At 39.9% G+C, this 21,457-nt stretch overlaps 1 protein-coding gene across 14 annotated transcripts in view; it reads left to right on the top strand.

Annotated features, from left to right (window-relative positions):
* Positions 1–1,494: 1,494 nt before the first annotated feature.
* Positions 1,495–21,457, top strand: part of LOC135885551 (sodium channel protein type 1 subunit alpha) — a 111,635-nt gene continuing 91,672 nt past the window's right edge. For 13 of the 14 annotated variants that reach the window (XM_065413349.1, XM_065413347.1, XM_065413342.1 and 10 more), the window contains exons 1-3: positions 1,495–1,758; positions 14,641–14,759; positions 21,160–21,249. In XM_065413349.1, the coding sequence (XP_065269421.1) occupies positions 1,495–1,758; positions 14,641–14,759; positions 21,160–21,249 (473 nt within the window). The remainder of the gene's footprint in view (positions 1,759–14,640; positions 14,760–21,159; positions 21,250–21,457) is intronic. The other variant, XM_065413343.1, reaches the window with a different exon arrangement.

The following is a 21,457-nucleotide window of genomic DNA, read 5'->3' as shown; positions in this document are numbered from 1 at the left end:
CTTTAATTCTATGGGCCATCTGCTTAAGATTACATGTATATAATATCTGTTATTGGTTTCCATTTCCACTATATGCTTTTCTTTCTTCCTTTATTCTCTCATCTCTTATTTCTCTTTCAATTTCTATTTCTTTTTATTAATTTTTTTTCTTGCTAGAGGTTTCCACCCTTTCTGTATTTCTCTACCCTTCCTGTTCCTCCAACCCCTGACTTCTATCCCTCACTTCTCCTGTCTGCTTTTCTTTTGGCATTTTTGTACTACTTTCTTCCAGGTTTGCAACTTTTCCATTTAATTTTCCCTCCTTCATTTTCTCTTCTAATTCATTAATTTTCTTCTCTCCTGTGCCCCCTAATTTTTTTTCTGCCAATATTTCTTTCCCCCTTTCTGTTTTTCTGCTTCTTTCTGCAACCCATGCTTTTTTTTTTAGTCTCCTTTCTCAGCGCTGCTTATCGCTCCCTTCCTATCATCTCTTGCTTTCTCACATCTCTGTCATTCCTCATCTCTTGCTTCTTTCAAAATGTATTGGGTCTGGCACTGATCCTCCAACCTTCCTCAAAGGCTGCCTCATCATTTCCACATAGCCCTGCCAACCAATGGGTGGAGACTGCAGATGTGCTCTACTGCTTGTACCTACTAAATCTGAAAATTATTTAGCAGCATAAAATATGCAGGATGTGCAGTTTTATTGTGCACTCATTTTTCTGTGCCCATGCTTATTTTTAAGCTGCATACTATGTTTGTTTAAAATACTTTGTTAATTCTTCACTTGTAAACATCTTTACTGAAGAAAATGCTAGTATACAGAACAATTGTTTAAATGAAAGAGAAATATGAAGAAAGTATTGCTTTTGTTAACTGTAAAGAGAGTAAGTGATGCACAAGTAACCTTAGGAACCATATATTTTGGTAATGCAGAGCTCTTATCTGCAATACATGGAGCCAATTTTTATTTGTTTAGGTCCTGATTCTGCAGCTCTTTCTTCCATTGACTTCAAAAAGTCTACTTGTGAATATGCAAGTGAGTAATTACTTCTCAGTATGAGTAAGAGTTGCTGAACTGGGCCTTTTATAATTAACAATATGTTCCCTGAAGATTCTGCAGTGGGACCACTTTCCTTTTCATAATTAATAAAATATCAGTTGCAATCAGTCGGCAAGCCCTCCGATAAAATACTTTGGGTAAAAATTGATTCAACAGCTTCTAGAACTGAGAAATTATTTCGTCTTATATATAGTTGGCTTATCAAGAACGGAATAGGTGCCTTTGAAAATGATCAAACTTCTATTTTAAACGCTGAATTGAGTTACATTTAAATTGTTTTAAATATTTTATATTTGCATATACTGATGCTGGAATAAGCAAAATAAATATTACTAAATAAATAATATTTTCCCTGGAGTGTTCTAACACGTTCATCTTTTCTTTTTCTGTTTTCTTTTAGCACTTTCTTATGCAAGAGAATAAATGGTAATTAAAATGAGCAGGATGAAAAGATGGAGCAGTCAGTGCTTGTACCACCAGGACCTGACAGCTTCCACTACTTCACTAGAGAGTCTCTTGCAGCTATTGAACAACGCATTGCTGCAGAAAAGGCTAAGTATTCCAAACAAGACCGTAAAGATAATGATGAAAATGGCCCAAAACCAAATGGTGACTTGGAGGCAGGAAAGTCACTTCCATTTATTTATGGTGACATACCTCCAGGAATGGTGTCCGAGCCCTTGGAGGATCTGGACCCATATTACATCAATAAAAAAGTAAGTATTTATTATCAAGCATGTTTCATTGTCACTTTCATAAAGTAATGCTTGGATTTTTTCATCATGTACATAATGTGTAATTTACATAAAATGTACAAGAGAGCTCTGTTATGTAACATACCATATGTATGCAACTGGTACTCCACTGTTTAACAAAGGGTGTGGAGATAGTTTTAGCTGAGCATAGAAAGGAACAGGATATGTAACAAGTGGAGGAAGTATTCATAGTCAACAACTTACATGTATTTCCCTCTTCCAAAAAATTAGTAAATAGAAGAACAGTTAACAACTGAATGCTAAAAAACTGTCTCAATCTAACCCATGTATTTTGACCACGCTCATCACCATGGACTCATGGTACTGTGAGCATCTTAATTTGCATGATGAGCTTGGGACTGCATATATATAGACAATTCTATGATTTTGTGGAGATTAATGTTGCTTTTATTATTAAATCAGTTATTTTTGCTATAAATGCAATATAATACCTGAATATATTGTTTACATCCAGGTACCACATTACATAACCTAAAATAAATAAAATGAAAATCTAGGCTTGCATTGAAAATAACTTGCTCCCATTGTGGGGGAGGGATAGCTCAGTGGTTTGAGCATTGGCCTGTTAATGCAAGAGTTCAATCCCTGAGGAAGCCAGTTAGGGAACTGGGATAAAAATCTATCTGGGGATTGGTCCTGCTTTGAGCAGGGTGTTGGACTAGATGACCTCCTGAGGTCCCTTTCAACCCTATGATTCTATGAAATCCATGGCAAAATACTATTGGGTTCTCTGATGCAAGACTGAGCCCCTAGTAATTTGTGTATTATTCTGTTATCTCTTTTCTTTGTAAATGGCAGAGCATTTATACTGAACCTGAAAAATAGCTGACACCAAGCTATTGTGAGGCTGCTGTGTATAATACAATACACATAAATATTTCCTATTAATATTTTTAATAGGGCTGTCAAGCAATTAAAAATTAATCGTGATTAATTGCACTGTAAAATAATAATAGAATACCATTTATCTAAATATTTTGGATGTTTTCTATATTTTCAAATATATTTATTTCAATTACAAAACAGAATACGAAGTGTACAGTGCTCACTTTATATTAATTTTTTATTACAAGTATTTACACTGTAAAAAAACAAAAGAAATAGTATTTTTCAATTATCTAATACAAGTACTGTAGTGCAATCTCTTTATCATGAAAGCTGAACTTACAAATGTAGAATTATGTACAAAAAAACCTGCATTCAAAAATAAAACAACGTAAAATTTTAGAGCCTGCAAGTCCACTCAGTCCTACTTCTTGTTCAATCAATTGCTCAAACAAGTTTGTTTACATTTGCAGGCGATAATGCTGCTCGCTTCTTGTTTACAATGTCACCTGAAAGTGAGAACAGGCATTCTGATGGCACTGTTGTAGCCGGTGTTGCAAGATATTTAACGTGCCAGATGCACTAAAGATTCATATGTCCCTTCATGTTTCAACCACCTTCCAGGGGACATGCGTCCATGCTGATGACAGGTTCTGTTCGATAACAATCCAAAGCAGTGCTGACCAACGCATGTTCGTTTTCATTATCTGAGTCAGATGCCACCAGCAGAAGGTTGATTTTCTTTTTTGGTGGTTCGGGTTCTGTAGCTTCCGCATCAGAGTGTTGCTCTTTTAAGACTTCTGAAAGCATGCTCTACACCTCATCCCTCTCAGATTTTGGAAGGCACTTCAGATTCTTAAACCTTCGGTGGAGTGCTGTAGCTATCTTTAGAAATCTCACATTGGTACCTTCTTTGCGTTTTGTGAAATCTGCAATGAAAGTATTCTTAAAATGAACAACGTGTGCTGGGTCATCATCCGAGACTGCTATAACATGAAATATATGACAGAATGCGGGTAAAACAGAGCAGGGGACATACAGTTCTCCCCCAAAGAGTTCAGTCACAAATTTAATTAACACATTTTTTTTTAACAAGCGTCATCAGCATGGAAGCATGTCCTCTGGAATGGTGGCTGAAGCATGAAGAGGCATATGAATGTTTAGCTTATCTGGCACGTAAATACCTTGCAGTGCTGTCTACAAAAGTGCCATGCAAATGCCTGTACTCACTTTCTGGTGACATTGTACATAGGAAGAGGGCAGCATTATCTCCTGTAAATGTAAACAAACTAGTTTGTCTTAGTGATTGACTGAACAAGAAGTAGGAGTGAGTGGACTTGTAGGCTCTGAAGTTTTACATTCTTTTGTTTTTGAGTGCACTTATGTAACAAAAAAATCTACATTTGTAAGTTGCACTTTCATGACAAAGAGATTGCACTACGGTACTTGTATGAGGTGAATTGAAAAATTTTATTTCTTTTGTTTATCATTTTTACAGTGCAAATATTTGTAATCCAAAATAATAGACACTTTGATTTCAGTTATAACACAGAATACAATATATATGAAAATGTAGAAAAACATCCAAAATATTTAATAAATTTCCATTGGTAGTCTATTGTTTAACAGCGCAATTAAAACTGTGATTAATTGCAATTAATTTTCTTTTGTTAATCACGTGAGTTAACTGCGATTAATCGACAGCCCTAATTTTTAACATTTAGACAACCAGATCTTCTATATACTTAAAAGGAGCAGATTACAGACCTATTAAATTGGGTGCTTGTATGAGCAGGTGTTTCTCCAGGTTATTGCAGATTTGAAACTGGCAATTACATACAATCCTTACCTTATTTGGTATTCTGCACTTGTCTTGATAGAAAAGACCTAGCAGTATATTTGCTTTCTGAAATATTTAGGAGATGTATGGTATAGATCAAGAAACACACAAGTAAGCAAAAAATACCAGAATGAGACCTAAAGACAGCTATTAGGACATTTCTGTTGGACTTTGCACATACGGCTAGCCTTAAAATATTCTAGAGTCCTTGCAGGATTTCTCTGTTACACTGCCTACACATTCAGTATAGAGGCAGCAGAAAGCAGCTTTATCCCCAGCAATGTGAAGCTTTCTAAAAGACATTAGCTACAGTATCAGTTGATGATTTGTGATGTTTCCAGTTTATCACTGTAAATATTAGATACTGTGGTGATGGGGAGCATATAAATACCAAGATATGTAATTTTAAAGAATGATTTTTGACTTTTCACAAAGTGCAGTATTTTAAGAGTGACTTAGCTTACTAAATTTTATATTACAATTCTATTTTGACTAGATAAAAATAAAGTGGAAATATGGTGTCAGAACCATATTTTTACTTCAGGCCAATCTTTGATGCCACTGAAAGAGCCATTCTGTGCCATTAACACTGTATTAGATTGAGAGAAATTTTCTTTAAATTGCTGGCCTCCTTTTACAGAAATCACATATTTTATCTTTTTAAAAGTGGGGTTCTTTATTCATTTTGTCTCACTGATTTCCAAGTAAAATCTGCAAGTAAAGTGATATACCTGAGTGCCCCACAATTCATTGTAGGCTCTGGCAATCAAGCAGGTTCCCGGCCAATGGGAGCTGTGGAGCCGGCGCTCGGGGTGGGGACAGTGCGGGGAGCCTCCCTGGCCGCCCCTGCACCTAGGGGCCGCAGGGATATGTTGGCTACTTCCGGGAGCCGCGCAGAGCCAGGGAAGGCAGGTAACCCCACTGCACCGCCGACTGGACTTTTAACAGCCCGGTCAGCGGTGCTGACCAGAGCCACCAGGGTCCCTTTTCGAGTGGGCGTTCCAGTCAAAAATTGGACACCTGGCAACCCTAGCTCAGGGCCAGCAGCCCCTGTTTCCCCATCTCCATAAGGGAAGTGACACTAGAAGGGCAGCGCGCCAGATGGATGACCATGGCTGAATTCGCATAGCCCACACCAGCAGCCACACCTCTGACTGTGGTGGAGGGCACAAAGACACAGCGTGGACACAGTCAATAGCAGAGTGCACAGTAAGGAGCCTTCAGGCCTAGCTTCCTGCCCCAATGTCACCTCTATAAAAGCCCCATGTCCTCCTGAAATTCCAATTTATATCCCACGCTGAGACCTCCCAGAGAAACAGAGACCTCTCTGGCCCATGTAAATGCCATGCAATAGAGATGGGTGGAACATCTGGAGAGCCTATCTTTGAGAGACCCAGAAGAGGCTTATATGGGAGAGGGAGACAAATAAGACCAGCATCTTTAAGGACAGGGAGATTGGTAGCCACCAGAAATACATTTTGGAACAGTCTCTCAGCCCAGTTTTGCTCCCCCGTCTGAAGCAGTATTATGGGGACAAACTCCCAAAGGGGAAATAAAAGAATAATATCATCCCTTCTCCTCTTCACCGAGGGCAGGAGGGCAGATAATGCTCAGAACCTGGTTCCCCTGCTTATCTTCACAGAGTGAAGCACAGTGGATAATCCTCAGCACCCGGGTCCCCTGCTCACCCTCACAGAGTGCAGCATGGCAAATCCATGCAGAAAACTCCAGGCCATAGACATGCACTGACTCCTCTAGTCATACATACCCAGACCTCCACAAAGGGAATACTTCCTCTTTCAGGGAGGAAGGCCAGCCATCCTAATTAAAGTTAGGGAATCAAATAGTAAAATAGATATTTAAAAACCAACCAAACAAACATAAACAACCTCAAGAGGAAACACTCTTTCAGGCCAGAATGTGCTGAGTATTGTGAAACAAGGTAAAAGAGGTCTGCAGCTACTGTAGGCAAGCTATACAGACGCTCCCCGGGTTACGCAAGACCTGACTTACGCAAATCCGCACTTATGGAAAAAGTTCCATAAGCTAGAAATAGGAGGGGGTTTTGTTTGTTTGTTTGTTTGTTTGTTTGTTTGTTTGTTTTTGCGTAATGGTCGGAGATACGTTTCCAACTTACACAAAATTCGAGTTACGCAAGGCGTTCCAAAACAGAACGCTTGTGTAAGTCGGGGAGCATCGGTAGCTATATATCCCTCCTTGTGCATCTTGGGAAAGAGTAATAGAGGGATAAATTTCCTGCAACACCTAAAAGATTGGGAAAGTATTGGTCTACCATCCCCTAGCTGCTGTTGCAAGTCACCATGCCCTAGCTACTGGGCTGTTGTTTCCAGCTGCCACTGTGGGTCCCCATGCCCTAATGTTCAGGCAGTAAGGAGCCTCTTGGACCACCATTTATTTATTTCTATACTAGCCTCCCACCCCAGCATCCATTTTATAAGCCCAGAAAATTCCTGAGTGTGCATCAGTTAACCTGGTATCACTATTGGAGACAAACATGGCTATTTTCTCTGGTGGTCAGGGGTTTGGTGTTTCTAACGGGGGGAATATTTTTACCTAAAAGGGTAGCCTCCTCACTATACAGGCCCTTCACAGGCATCCAAGTCTAGGTAGGCATTGTCTTAGCCCCGTCCCATGAAAGCTTCAGGCCAACAAAACCAAAACACCCAACCAATATGAATAGTTGTCTGACCCCCTAAATGCCCTGGGATGCTTTCACAAGCAATGGTAACATGAATGGGAGATTGCAAGTGTGGACACTCTCAACTGAAAAATCACATGGTCTAAAGGCTTCTCCCAGGAAAGAAAAGTGTGTGTGGGGGAGGGGGGTGAAAGTGGTCAAATCTGTTTCTTGCAGGTATATGGGGCTGTGGTTCTTGGGATCAGATGTTCAGACAAATCAGTCCCTAGCTATTTTAGTGATACAATGGGAAACTTTATGGAAAGCTGAGGCTATTCAGAGTCATTAGAAAAATCGACTTGCAATCCTGACTCCTATCAGATGCTATAGAAAAGAGGTCATACGGCAAGTTGAAGCAGTTTGTGAAGTACAACAAGAGAAAATATCTTTTTGCAAGTGGTAGGTAGAACCAGTTCTACTGATTCAGAGCTATCTGCAGGTTTCCCAACCAGCCATATTTGGAATTAAAACCCTGAATTGTTCCATGCACTTTCAATTTGAGACCAAAAGGGCTTCTTATAGCTTTGATCAAATGAGGTCAGTGGATGTTGCCCAGAGGAGATACCCTGTACTGTGCGAGAATTTCAGGAACAGTTTTGTCCCAACCCAGTTTCTGCATCCCATGGAAAAGCCATGACATGAATCTGAAGTAGACATCCTCTATTTCAGATCAGAGCATTACAACCCACTCCCCGTTCTATTTCTAGCTTCAGAGAAGCAGAGATAAGCAGAGCAAGGCTCAGTCTGAAACATATAGATAAGTTCCTAAAGGATCTTGTCTTCAAAGAATACCCATCTTACCATCCTCAATCAATCATTACCATTCGATCTTGCATTACTCCTAGGGCTTCTCTTCAGGATCATGGTAGCTATAATATTGGCTTTAGAGAAGGAAATTAGCTTACCTTGTTTTGGACAATTTTTCTGATCAGGGCTCTGTACAGAAAAATGAAGGAAACACACAGAGTGATGTAGTTCCTGGAGTATCTTGGATTCAGGACATGCACAGATGCACAGTGCTAGAGAAATCAGTCACAGATCTGGGCTGTAGAGTCATATTATCAGGTACAAGGTCTTATTTCAGAAGAATGTTAACTTGAGATGAAAATAGCTGTAATGGAAAACAAGTGATGTCACAAAAACAAAAATCCAATTCTTATTAGAGCCTATTGGGAGTTCTGATCACATACAGAGCTTCAAGGATCCAAAGTTCATATGATTCAGTAATTCCAGGGATGCCCTCAGTATCTTACCCTATCTCATCTGTTAGCAGAGATCTAGCTCTAATTGTATAATCTCTGCTCCCACAACTGTTGAATGCAGAGAATCAGAATTTAATTTTGAAGGGATCTTCCTGACACAATTCAGGAAATGGGTACCAGAAAAAGAGAGCATAGCATCAACCCACTGGAATACAGTGATTCATTGAGGTCTAAGAGAACTGCTCCTTCCATGGAAAACAGACCAGTCCTGGTTGCAACAGTCAATGTATCTTGATAGTGTTTTCATACTCACTAGGGAGAGCATGGTCAGCCCTACTCCAGAGAGAAATTCTCCTGTCCTGGGTGGAGAAAAGTTTGCTGTCTCTGTCCACCAAGGAGGAGAGGTATACCAAGACTTACACAGCAGAAGTTGGATTAGCAGAATGGCCACTACACACAGAAATATCTTACTTGTAAATCAATTTGTTGGGCTGGTGATTGACCTTTTTGCATCTGGAAACAGTAAATAAAGTGCCCTGTGGCCTCTGTGTCAGGACCTGGGATGCATGGTGGTGAATGATATCTAACAAAGTTGGGCAAGGTCTCTACTGTCTGACTTCCCACCTTTTCCACACAATAATACATAAGATAGGAATGAGAGAGAAGCAGTGATATTGTTTATGCATTTCTGACTGAAGAGACTATGGCTTTCAGGCTTGACTAAGCATCTTCAGATATCTGTCTCACTGAGGAGATCTACTATTGCAAAATCAACCCTCCATGTGGGACCAGACCGGATTAAAATGAATATTTGGATGAAGTGATTATTGCATTCATGGACCCCAAAAGAGAAGCCACCAAATAGAACTCGTTCCATTGGCTGCTGCAAAGTCCATAGTTCAACCACCATATTAAACCATTCCTCCAGAATGGCTTTATTGTGGTCAAAAAAGGGTTAGGTCTCTGTAGTCCAATGTTTTCAACATGTTCAAGAAAAGGAAGCATTGTACAAATCCCCATCTTAAATGCTTTGTTACAGTCTTGATCGTATTCCAAACCCACAAGGTCACAGAGAACAACATTAGAACCTCATTCTGTTCTTCACAGCACTGCCCAGGTTGAATCCCTGCAGGAGGTATTGTTATACCTATCCATGATTAGGTCTTCTGAGGGCTACTATCACCAATCAGATGAGGGTTTTTTTTCATTTGAAGTGGGGAGCTTTCTCTAATGAAACCCACTATTGTACTGTTAATTCAGAGAGGTAGTTCTTACAACTGTCATAGCAGTCGTTCTCCAAATATATTCAAGAAATATTCCTCCTTTGGTTAAGCATCAAAGTCCAGTCCTTAGGAGCACAGAGAATCTCAGGGCAAAGTAGTCTGGTATCCTATATTAAAATTTGTTAGACACCACATGGCCATCAATATATAAATTCACAGAATTCTGTATCTTGTTCATCCAGGCTTAGCCAATACTCTTTCCTTTCTTTTGGCAGAAGTTTGGGAAGATGGAAGTGATATTTGTATATAGTGTACCTTGTTTTGGTTGTCTGCATTTACAGGCTGATCCTGCTTCCTGCTGTGGAGGCATACTGGTATGAAAATTCCATTGTAGCAAATCTCTGGACCTTAGCACGAAGAAAAATGGGAGAATTTATTCATCCTTACCTGAAAATTTCCCTTCTTAGAATAATAAGGTCTATAGATCTGGCCCACCCAGGAAACAAATGCATCATCCAGAAGAGAGATGGAAATTGTTGAGGTTTGTTGTCATTAGATGGAATTTACCACACACTGAAGTAGGAGACATTATTGTGCTTTTTCCTCAAAGTATATTTAACACAATCTGTAATTAGGAAAGTAGATTTAAATTATCCTGGCTGTAGGAGTTATTTCAGTTATAAGGCGCTTCAAGGAGCGGGGGATTCCCCTGCTGCCAGCTGCTGATTTAATTCTGCCCCCAAACTGCAAGCAGATGGATGTACCCATTATAGCAGACCTATGAACTTCACTTCACAAAGAAAGGAAATTTTCAGCTAAGCACAGATAATTTTTCCTACTTACAGAGCCATTCTGCAAGTTGGAACAGCATTTTAAACTTAGCAGAAAACATTGTTTTGAGGGTTGACATAATATCACAGTCTGATATAAACTGACAAAACGGGCAAGAAAGAGTTAAGACAACCTTAATAGAGTTCTTGGTGGGTTAGGTTGCCTAGTTGTTAGCACCCCTAGTATTCCTCCCAGAGAGCTGATCTTACAGTCCTGGTCCTCCTTTAATCAGAGGTGCAGTGAGTTGAACGGGTGGTTTGAGTCCCTACTATAGTGGTAGCGGAGCCCAGGCTCACCCATGCCACTTGGCTCTGACCCAGAACCCTAGGAGGGTAAACAGTGTCTGGCCCTCTAAGGTACCCCCTGAGTTATCCTCCTTGGGTCACTTCCTACCACTGCTTTGCTCTCCCCGCTTTCAGTCCAAGATAAGGTGAAAAGAAAAGCTAACCAAATCATCAGCTCCAACTGGGCTCAGCATATAGCCTCAGGGAGGCTTCTCTGGTGCCCTTGTCAGGAGCCTTCAGGGTGTACGTCTGTCCTCCACCCCCTTCCGAGCTGGGTTGCTCCCTTTTCAACCCCTTCTCCAGCTGGAGCATGTTCTGCAGGGGTGGAGTACCTGGGCCCAGGACTGTCCTTTAACCCCTTCCAGCCCAGTGTGGGGTTTGTCTACCCCATCACTCAACTACTCTGTCATCAACACGCACAATTGTCCCTAAGTATTGCCACTTATACACAATGTTCTGAGATGTCTTCAATAGCAAGGCAAAATTAGGTGAATTAAAGGTGGAATGGCTGCCTTAGTGCTGAATGTAGTGCTCTTATTAGTTTCATCCTATTAGCTTGTCCATGATTGCCCTGATGTAAAAGTTTTGCAGTGCTCTCATTGTGCCACACACATACGTTTATATTGACCCATATTAAAGAATAGCTCTTTCCTGACTGTCTCTGCAGCTTCTCCCCCCGACACTTGTCTCTCTTATCTATCTATCCTTACTGTCCAGCACTCATCTCCTTCCTGGTCTGGCTGACACAGATATACTTTCTCACACCAGAGCTTGGCTCCTGTTAGTATATCCAACTAGTCCAGTTCCCTGTCATCAGCTGTCCCTCACACAGTGTTCTTCGTATCCTTCTCATGCATTTGCCTGTTCCCCCATTGCTCCGGCACCCCCAACCTCCACCAATCCTCCTTTGTCTCAAGGTTCCTATTACCTTCTCCATCTCTGTCTCACTGGGTAATATTTTCCACACTTTTTCCCCCACTGTCATTACCCTTCTAACACCATGCTGCCCATACTTGGTTGCATTATATTCTTGCCTTTATCGTAGTTCAGAACATATTCCACAGTGCTTCAAAGTTTCCTCTGCAGTGTTTTAAAATTTTATTAAAAAAAACAGTTTTGCAAAGGATAGCATTTGAGCTTTCATATAATTTAGCACAGAATAATACAGGAATATAGTCACAACTAAAATTTATATTAAATTTAAATATGCAAATTGATCTGGAGACAAATTCATCACTCAGGTAAGTCCATTAATATATAGAGAAAGCAAGGGTTTAGGAAAATAGTGAAAAAAACAGAAAAATTGGATCAAGATAAACAAAATGGGCAGGCATGTTGGGTCTGATGGTTTTTTAGTCTTTCTAAATGATCTTTTATTCAAAATGTACCACAAAAGACAACATTTTAATATCGGATAATCTGAAATTGGACTCTAAAGACACAAATTTGACAGCCTCTATTTGACCTTAGAGTGGCTAGTCATAAACACACATTGTATAATAAATTACATTTTTATTGCAGATAGCTTAATTTCCAGCAGTCATACACCTGCAAAAGAAACTCACATCAAAGTAGAATAGAGTACATAGGTGAATACCCATATCTGTTGTCCATGTTCAGGTAACAGTATTCATTAACCTTTGTGGCTAATTCTAAAGGGCTATATTGTCCTTGGCTCTTGTGCAGATGGGTAAAAATGAAGGCTTAAAGATCCTTTCCATCTGATGTGTCCCCATTTCTGTGTAAGAGAAAATCAGTCTCTGCACTCTGGGTACAGAAGTGACTCCCTATTCGTGCTCAGGTGTGCAAACCAAACTCAGCAAGGAAAAGAGCTCAGGCCTGTCCACTAGACCTGGAGAAAAGAGCACCCTGCACTACCTTAAGGTGCACAGTGCAACCTGCTGATGATCCTCATGGGGTTGTGAGGCTCCACACGGCCCCCAATGTAGGCCTGTGTAGAAACAACAAAATTTGGCCCTAATGGTTTTACACCGTAAGGACTGGCTAGTTTTCTGGCTTATAGCCTAATTGCTGTGGCAAAGAAGAGGGGGAAGAGTGGTTATGTCCGAGTTCTTGGGAAATGTAGTCTCATCTCACTTCTCTCTTACTAGAAATCCCATCTTAGGCTGGGAAGCAGCAGTGGGGTGGTGTTTTCAGCCGAAACTGAGGCCAGAAGCGGAGAGCAATCCGCACAATGTTGTCACTGCATCTTAGTGACAAAGGCAGCCTTCAGCTCAGAGTGTTGAGGTGGCTTTTCCAGCAGCTGTCAGGATGTCTAGGGAGGTGTCTCTTTGGAGGCTGAGAGGTGGGTCTCCTGCTGCAGCAGAGGGACAAAAAGAGAGCGACAGAAATCAAATTTTTGTCTTGGCTTATAAGTCACAGGATCAATATCTCTATTTTGAGGACTTTAATGGTAAATCACAATGTTTCTTTCACTGAGGAAATAAATGAGTGATGATTGAAGGGAGAAAATGGACATTTTTTGAAATGATGGGGCCTTGATTCTGATCTTGGAGCTGCATATGCATGTCTTCAAAAGGTGGAACAATACATACACTTGAGGAGTATCAGCAGCTTCCACTCAAAACTGTAGCTTTGGCAAGATAGTGTTATTTTTAACAGTATCAGTAATATGCCTGTGTTCAAAGATTCAGAAAGATTCAAAAAAGGATGTGTGTTAACTAAATGCGGGTGGTGTATTCTCCTTACATGCAAAGTCAGCAGAGTGTGTGATTTAAATATATATTTACGTATATGTCAGCTAGCTCATAACTACAAATACAGAATCTAGCACACAGGGACATCATTTGGATACATGACAATCTGGAGGTTGTGAGTCCATAGTAAATGCTTTTTTGCTGTTTAGCAAAGACATTAGAAACCACCCCTCAATGTATTTATGGATTATAAATGTTTCAGGTAATCTCTTAACTCAGGCTTTAAAACCTTGTGCCAAATAAATGTGTTCCTCTTTGGCTACTTCATTATTTTAAAAATTTTCATCCATGCCTATACCATCTGTTGCTGCTGTTTGAAGACCATCAATATCTGAAATCTATTACTGGAACTGTAAGGTGAAAACACAGCCCAGATTGTTCCCCATTGTCCTTAGCTCCATATCTGAAGGGGTTCTCCACACACAGTCTCCTTTTCTCCATGCAGAAGTGGGGATCAGATGCCTCTGTGGTACACGCCTTTCCCAGACATGTATGGTTTTGGGCCCACATAGAGTGGGAGACATGGAGTAGGGGTGGGCCGAGAGAAGCAGGCAGGATGGGTGCAGCTCCAATAGAGGGCACCACTCAGGAACCAGCGTAGGGTGGGGTGTATTGCCAGGGGCCAGAGCCACAGCAGGGGATCTTCTAGGTTTGGGGCAGCTTTCCACAGGTAACAACCACCACTTCTCCCCTTGAGTCAAACAATTGGTGTTAATGTCAATGATGGATCCTTCGCAGAGATTTTCAAGTAAAAAAAGTCCCCTCCTATTATCTGACCCATGATTTGGTGTGTGCGTGCGCTGTGGTAAGGCAATGAAGAGAGAAGGATTCTGGTATTTAGGGAAAAAGTAAACATTTAGTTATAATCAGGCTATAAAATATTCAGTAATTTTTTAATTCACCACTTCTGCACCTTACTTTATGTACAGGTGACAGAGAAAAGTGTGTAAATGTGTATTTAATAAAACCCCTATTTTTTTAAGACCAAATGTGGTATCCTTACAGCAAATGTTATCCTATATAGCAGGTAAGTCATGGGAATACGTTTTCTTTCTGAATAAGGATGTAGAAATGTGATTTTCTCTGAATTATCTGTAGAAATGTAATGTAAGACTTTGTCTATTCTTTAAAAAAAGTTTTTTGATTTTAAAACATTAATGCAGAATGCAAGCATTTAAACTGCTCTTTCTTTCTTTTTTCAGACTTTTATAGTATTGAATAGAGGGAAGGCAATCTTCCGATTCAGTGCCACCTCTGCCCTGTACATTTTAACTCCTTTCAATCCTCTTCGAAAAATAGCTATTAAAATTTTGGTACATTCATATCCTTTTCAAGTGGTTGGTTCAAAATGTTTCTCTTTAAAAATAACATTGCACAATTGTTTGTTTCATTATAAATATAAAATCCTTGCAGGTTTTTTTTAAATTTTATTTTACAATATAAATTTTATAGCAAAGTTCTGTAGAATTTAATAGAAAATTACAACCTTCCTATAGTTTTTTTTTTAATTATCCTTGGAATTTCAAAGATCATTATATTCCTTTAATAGAAATCTATGGAATAATTCAAAAAACATTTAGAAGGGATAGCATAATCTTGAATTCTGTAGGTTTTTAGAGTCATTTCTCTGGAATCCTGTTAATTTAATTATTATTAAAATCTATAGCATTTTTACAACAGGATGGCTGCTGTATAATTTTGACATTCAAGTACAGTATATATTACTGATCCTCTTCTGTAGTGTGAATTACTAGTACACAAAGAACTTTTATTTTTTAAAAGTTGCTAAAAATAAACCTTGTCTCCGAATTCCGAATAAGCCCTCAGTTCTGCAAACACTTGAGCTGTGTGTGCCACTGTACACATATGAGTAGCAAACTCAATGGAATTACTTGCGTGAGTAAAGTTTCACACCTGCTTAAGTGTTTGCAGGATTGGGGTTTAAGCACCTGATCCAATTTACATAGAAGTCAATGGGAACCTTAATGGGTGCTGGATCAGGCTTATAGTGCTCCATTAACAAAATATATTGTAGTGTTTCATGGGGCTTGTCTACACAGCAGCACATTGCAGTGTATGGAGATGTGAATTGTAGATCACACTAACATGTTGTGCTCTAACTGCCCTGTATAGTTCTTATTAATGTAGTCTGGGACTCCTTCAATGCAAACTAAATACCTTTTAGTTCATGCCAACAGGGTCTACACAGGGCAGTTAGAGTGCAGCATGTTAGCATGCTCTAAAATTCTCACTCCCATAGTCCAGACTGTGCTGCCATATAGGGAGAGGGAGTATTTTGTTTGTTTGTGAATTTTAGAGGCAGGAGAATTTCTGAGCACCTTTTAAATTGTTTCTCCTAAACCTGTAGTCACAGAAATAATTTCAGATCCCATATATTTTATATACCTGTATGCAAAGAGTAACTATCACTTATGCCTTTAAATATATACAGAGGCGACAACTACTGGTCTGACTCACTGGTGAGGTTACTTTATCTGAGCCATAAGGAGTAGTAGATAGTAGGTTCTCTGGGCTCACTTATATAAATGCAACATATTAAAAGCAGCACAGGTAGTGATGCATGTAGCTAATGTTGTTTGATACTTTTTATTATAAGACTCTGTTTTCAGTTGTTTATAACTTTACCAGACTTAAACTGTTCAGGCTGAAAATTTCCATGCCATGTGTCTGCCTCAGGGTGAATATTTCTAAGAATGAGGTTTGGGAAAAAAATATGTTGTTTCACCCATTTTGGGAAAAAAATCTTACAACTGTTGCATTGAGAAGGTCTAGCCCCTCCATGGTTTGGAGAGGGTCATTGAACTTGGTTGTGAGCTGGCCTTTGCATCAGGAATGTGCCATTTGCTGTCCCCATGAAAAACTGCTCAAATTTGGCCAAGTTATAAGGCTCTGAAAAGTCACAGTTTGCACATACTCAGTCAATATTTGGTAGAGTTTGACAGCTAAATTCTCTGAAGATTGTCTTCACTGAGCATGGGCCATCCCCATATGGCTCTACACGTGACCAGATTGTGCATGTGCCATCCACACAGAATGACTGAGCATGCTCCACTCTGGGACTCCAGGACTTTCCCTGAAATTAATCCTCTCCACTGCTGGTGGCTGCTGTGGCACCAGGCACAGGAACTGAGAGCAGAGGGGCTCTGTCTTCTCTGCTCTCGCTGCTCCCTCTCCTGGGACCCAGTTAGGAAGAAGGAGAAGGAGGAAGCTGATTCATTTTAATGCTTGAGAGGTGAGGAACTGGGATGGAGGGGAGAGGAAGAGATGCAGGGCAGAAGAGCAGGGGCAGAAGCTTAGGGGGAGAGGGGATAAGAGCCTGGAAGGGAGGGGGAACAGGTGAAAAGGGATACAGAAGATGGGAGGGTGTGGGTAGGAACAAGCAGAGGGGAGGGAGACAGGCAGGAGCAGAAGGAATGAGAATAGTGAGGGGATAGAGGCAGGTGCTGTGATGGGGGAATAGGAGCAGAGGGGCATGGGGCAGGAGTGGACTGATGGGATCTGGTAGGATAATAGCAGGGGAGGGGGCAGTGGTAGGAGCTGGGGAGCAGGCATAGGAGCAGAAGAGGACAGGGAGAGGATGGGGAGGGGCAGGAGCAGAAAGATCTGTAACCACTAGAAACACTCCTCTACAGATCCTGAAACTGAACCCAGGAGTCCTGAGTGTCAATATTCCTTTGATGTGAGAAAATAAAGGGAAACCATTGGCAAAGTGTGTGTCCATCCTCCTCTAATGACAGGTCCACATAGAATATAACAGCTTTTGCTGCCAGTTAATCTCTGAGCACAAGTGGTAGAAGGCTGTGCTATATGGATCTAAAGAGCCCAACCCTACTGATGTCTCATGTGCAGGGCAGTATGGTTCCACATGGTGGAATCCGTCATATATGATGGAATTGATAAATCCATACATATATGTCACACACGCACACTGCATTTAAAGAACATTTCTGAGGTTGCAAGGCAAACACTCAATTTAGGAAATGTCTGTACAACCTTAATTAGACCCCCTTGTGTATATACATTATGGTATAGTCTTTAATTACATGATCACAAGCTATTTTTTCATTCAATGCTCAGGATAAATGGTGCTCACCGAATGGGTAGCTCTTCAATATTTTTTATCCGCATCGTTGAGTTTATGCCTGCATGCGTTATTTAGTGCCAAGCAAGCCCTGCAGTGAATACAGAATTACTAATTTCCTCCTGAGGGTTTTTTCTGTAGTGCTCTCATTGTGTAGCACCTTAGTTCTTTACAAATATTATTGAATTTCATCTGACAACACCCTTGTGAGTGGTGGTATTGTTATCCCCATTTTACACATGGGGAATTGAGGCACAGAGATTAAATTTAGAATCATCAAAGGTGTCAGTTTTGATTGCGCAGTTTGAGAAGCCTAATGCCTGTTTGTTTGTTTTTTCAGAATACTGAGCATTTTATAGCACTTTTCGTTCAGAGCAGGGTTATCATTGACTTCAGCCCATTTGTTAGTCTCTAAGGTGCCACAAGTACTCCTTTTCTTTTTGCGGATACAGACTAACACGGCTGCTACTCTGAAACCTGTCATTGACTTCAGTTGCAATTATGAATACTTAGCACTTCTGCAAATCAGCCCCTAGGTGTCTCATGTTAGGTACCCAGAAAATATGAAACACACAGTGCTACCTATGAAATTTCCGGTTTATGTGACTTGCTGAGAATCACATAGAAACTCTGTGGCTGAGGCAAAGATAGAAGCCAGTTCTCTAGCATGCTATTCAGCTTCTTCAGTCAAGAGATCATCCCGTGGAGTGTGCTCTGGGAAAGAATCAGGGCCTCTGCCTCCTTTGTTGCATAAATTGTAAGGTGTGTGATCCTACAGACAACAGCCTCATTCACTGTGAAGTCCTCCTTCATACCCAGAGCACAGTCTGTCCTGTGCACCAAAGGAGTTGCACAAGCAACCTTGGCTCTGGCATTATCTAATTTTTGAGTGCCTGACTTTGCAACCTTCACATTCTTTTAATGTAGTTTTTTTATTTTTTGTTGTGATCTCTAATAAGTTCATATAGCTTATGTCTAACCATATAAATATAGTTGTGCCATCCTGACCATTTTATTTCTTTTAAAATCAGTTTAGCATCACTGATCTGATGAAAATAGAAATTAAGTATTCCATTGATTTGAATGAGGTTCCTAAATATTGCTAAAATAGAATATTTTATTCTATACATAAAAAGGAATGTATACTTAGCATTAATAGTATTGTGTACTTAATTATCTGCCCCATACTATGTTTTAAATATATTGATACATTGGAGCCTAGCATTCACAAGCCCTTTGAGACTACCTCCATAAAAAGACATCAAAGGGGTTTCCTGGACATGTTAACTGGAATTCCTGGCATCTGTCTGTACAGTGTGTGTGAGGGGTATTCCAATGGTAGCTACATTTGATATTCTGAGTCACAGAATAACAGTTATGCTAGGCTGAGATTGTTTGATAATATGACCTTCAAAATTAATGAAGTAAGCCAGTCAATAGTATTGAGACTCACTGATGTCAGTGGGAACTGGGCAGCTAAGTTCCTATGCATGACTTGAATGTTTACTCTGAACGGTATGGTCATTCTTTACTGATTTTGATCACTTCAGGGAAAATGGTCAGGAACTACTAACAGCAGTACCAATGTACACATCAATCTAGTGCATTAAGATATTACTTTTCATATTCCCCTTTGCAACTACAGAGTGAAGTTTAGCCTGTGTTCAGAGCCTAAAAATGTGTTCAAAAGCAAAAAAAATTAGCATGTAATTTAATTTTAAATTGCAAATCATATTTGGGCTTTTTGGATACAAATGTATTTGTAAAGTGTTTTTATACTTACAAACAGATATATCTATCATTAGCTTAGGGTGACCAGATAGCAAGTGTGAAAAATAGGGACACTTTTTTAGGGCAGAGAGGGGGGCAGCTAGAGGATATGGTTGCCTATATAAGACAGAGCCTCTAATATCAGGATGATCCCAATAATATTGGATGTCTGGTCACTCTACATTAGCTCCTTTGATGAACTGTTTTGTAGGAACATATCTTTTATAAAAGATGAATAGAGGTAAAACATTTTTCAGAGTAAGTTTGGCACAAAGTCTAGCATTTTGTAGCTTATGGTGCCATCATATGGCAATTTTACATCACTTTCCTGTTTGTTGTTTTAGTCTTTAACTTATTGTTAAACGCTTGGGTAAATATGCTGAATGTTTAGTATCAATGGAAGTGAAAAACTTATAACACTACATAGAATCAGTAATTCTGCAAACACTTGTTGCCTCAGTCAAATCTTCTCTTTTTGTAACATTGCTGAGCATGTTGTAGTGAGGCAGCTGCAGTCATGTAGCATACTCAGGTTTCCTTAACCCCAATCAGTTTGAGTTGTAGGCCTTAGTGTAGTAGGGATGCTACACTAGTTGTTCTGGTTGATGATTGGGATGAGAATCAGGTTGCCATGCTGATTCATACCAGTCTTTCAGTGGCTTTCCTTACCATTGACCATGAGATGGTATTGAACTATAGTGTGGGTAGAATAAGTCATACTTCCATGACAGTTCTTTCTTACTGGCTCCTGATGGTTGTCTGTCTGAGAGGTCACAGAGAATAATATTGGGCATTTGCTCATCTGCCCCAATGGGGTGATCTCTCTTTCTGTTGGGGTTCCACAGGAGCTCATCTTCCCCGACGTGCTCTTTCTCTGTCGGGGTTCAGCTTACATTCTGCTGCCCTCCTCTAGTTCAAAATCAAATTCTAGGAGAGTTGGTGAGGAAACATAGGGTACAATGTCTTCATCAAGTGGATGACAGTGCTGTGATAATGCTTATTTGATTGTGAGAGTAAATGGAATACTAGATATTGGCTATTTTGGCTTATTTGGTGGAGTAAACAAATAGAGTTTATTCACCATTTGTTACGTAGATTTGCTACCTGGTGTGTTGTTGTATCCCCAGCTGCTTCTAGTAGCAGCAATAACTAAATACCATTTTTATTTGTGCTCAGTGAGACTGTTGAGACCTTTTCTTTTAGATGTGAGTCTTGCTACAGTTATCCAGGGTTCTAGGTCCCTTAGGGACACTATCTTTATGCTCATGTAATACCATGACAGTTCAGATCAGAGGAGATGCACAAGCTGACAGCCTCCTGATTTCACCACAAAGGAGCTGCAGGTAACTTCTTCTCAATGAGGAATCCTCAACTTTGGAACTTGCTTCCTCCCTTGGTCCAAGAGAACCTAGTTCTCTGACTTTCTGAACATCCTGCAAGACCTGTCTTTTCGCTCAAGCTATTGAATTGTTAGAGAAGATTCCAGGGGATTCAAGTGGGATGGGGCGGAAGTTGCTATTTATTACTGTCAACAAGCTGTTGGGATGAGGAGAGTTCATTACTTAATATTGTTATGATTTGTTACTGTTTTTAGTGTGCGCAAAGCACTGGATAGGGACAGTGTTAAAAAAATGAGTTGCTTCTGCTTACACCACAAGTGACTTTAGTGCTAATAAAGTTTAATTTACTAATGAGAAAACTGCTGGGTTGATACTGTATTAAAAATATATCTGGAATTGTCACTTAAATCAATGGGATTTTTGTGTGTGTCAGAATTTGGTTGAAATTAAAATGTGTTATTAATGTGCTATTGTAATTTACTGTTGTATGTTCCTTGACTGTAACGTACATTGTTCAGCATGCTTATTATGTGCACTATTTTGACCAACTGTGTGTTTATGACCATGAGTAACCCTCCGGAATGGACAAAGAATGTAGAGTAAGTTAAACCTATATTCTTTAAATATATCCATATACCTGAAATGAATTTTTCTAGGAACCATTATTTTATTTGCAGTGAAGGACATTGACAGCACTCAGTATGTGACACTACTACTGTTTTTTTCTCTAAAAAAAACTATTTATTGTGGTTTAAATCTTCCTCTCTTAAAAAGAAAAAATTGAGTACAGAAAAAGGTGAGGCAAAT

This window comes from Emys orbicularis, chromosome 11 (genome assembly GCF_028017835.1).
Source record: "Emys orbicularis isolate rEmyOrb1 chromosome 11, rEmyOrb1.hap1, whole genome shotgun sequence".
NCBI classification, from domain to species: Eukaryota; Metazoa; Chordata; order Testudines; family Emydidae; genus Emys; species Emys orbicularis.
Note: the sequence above shows the minus strand (reverse complement) of the source record. Positions and strands in the feature narration are given on the sequence as shown.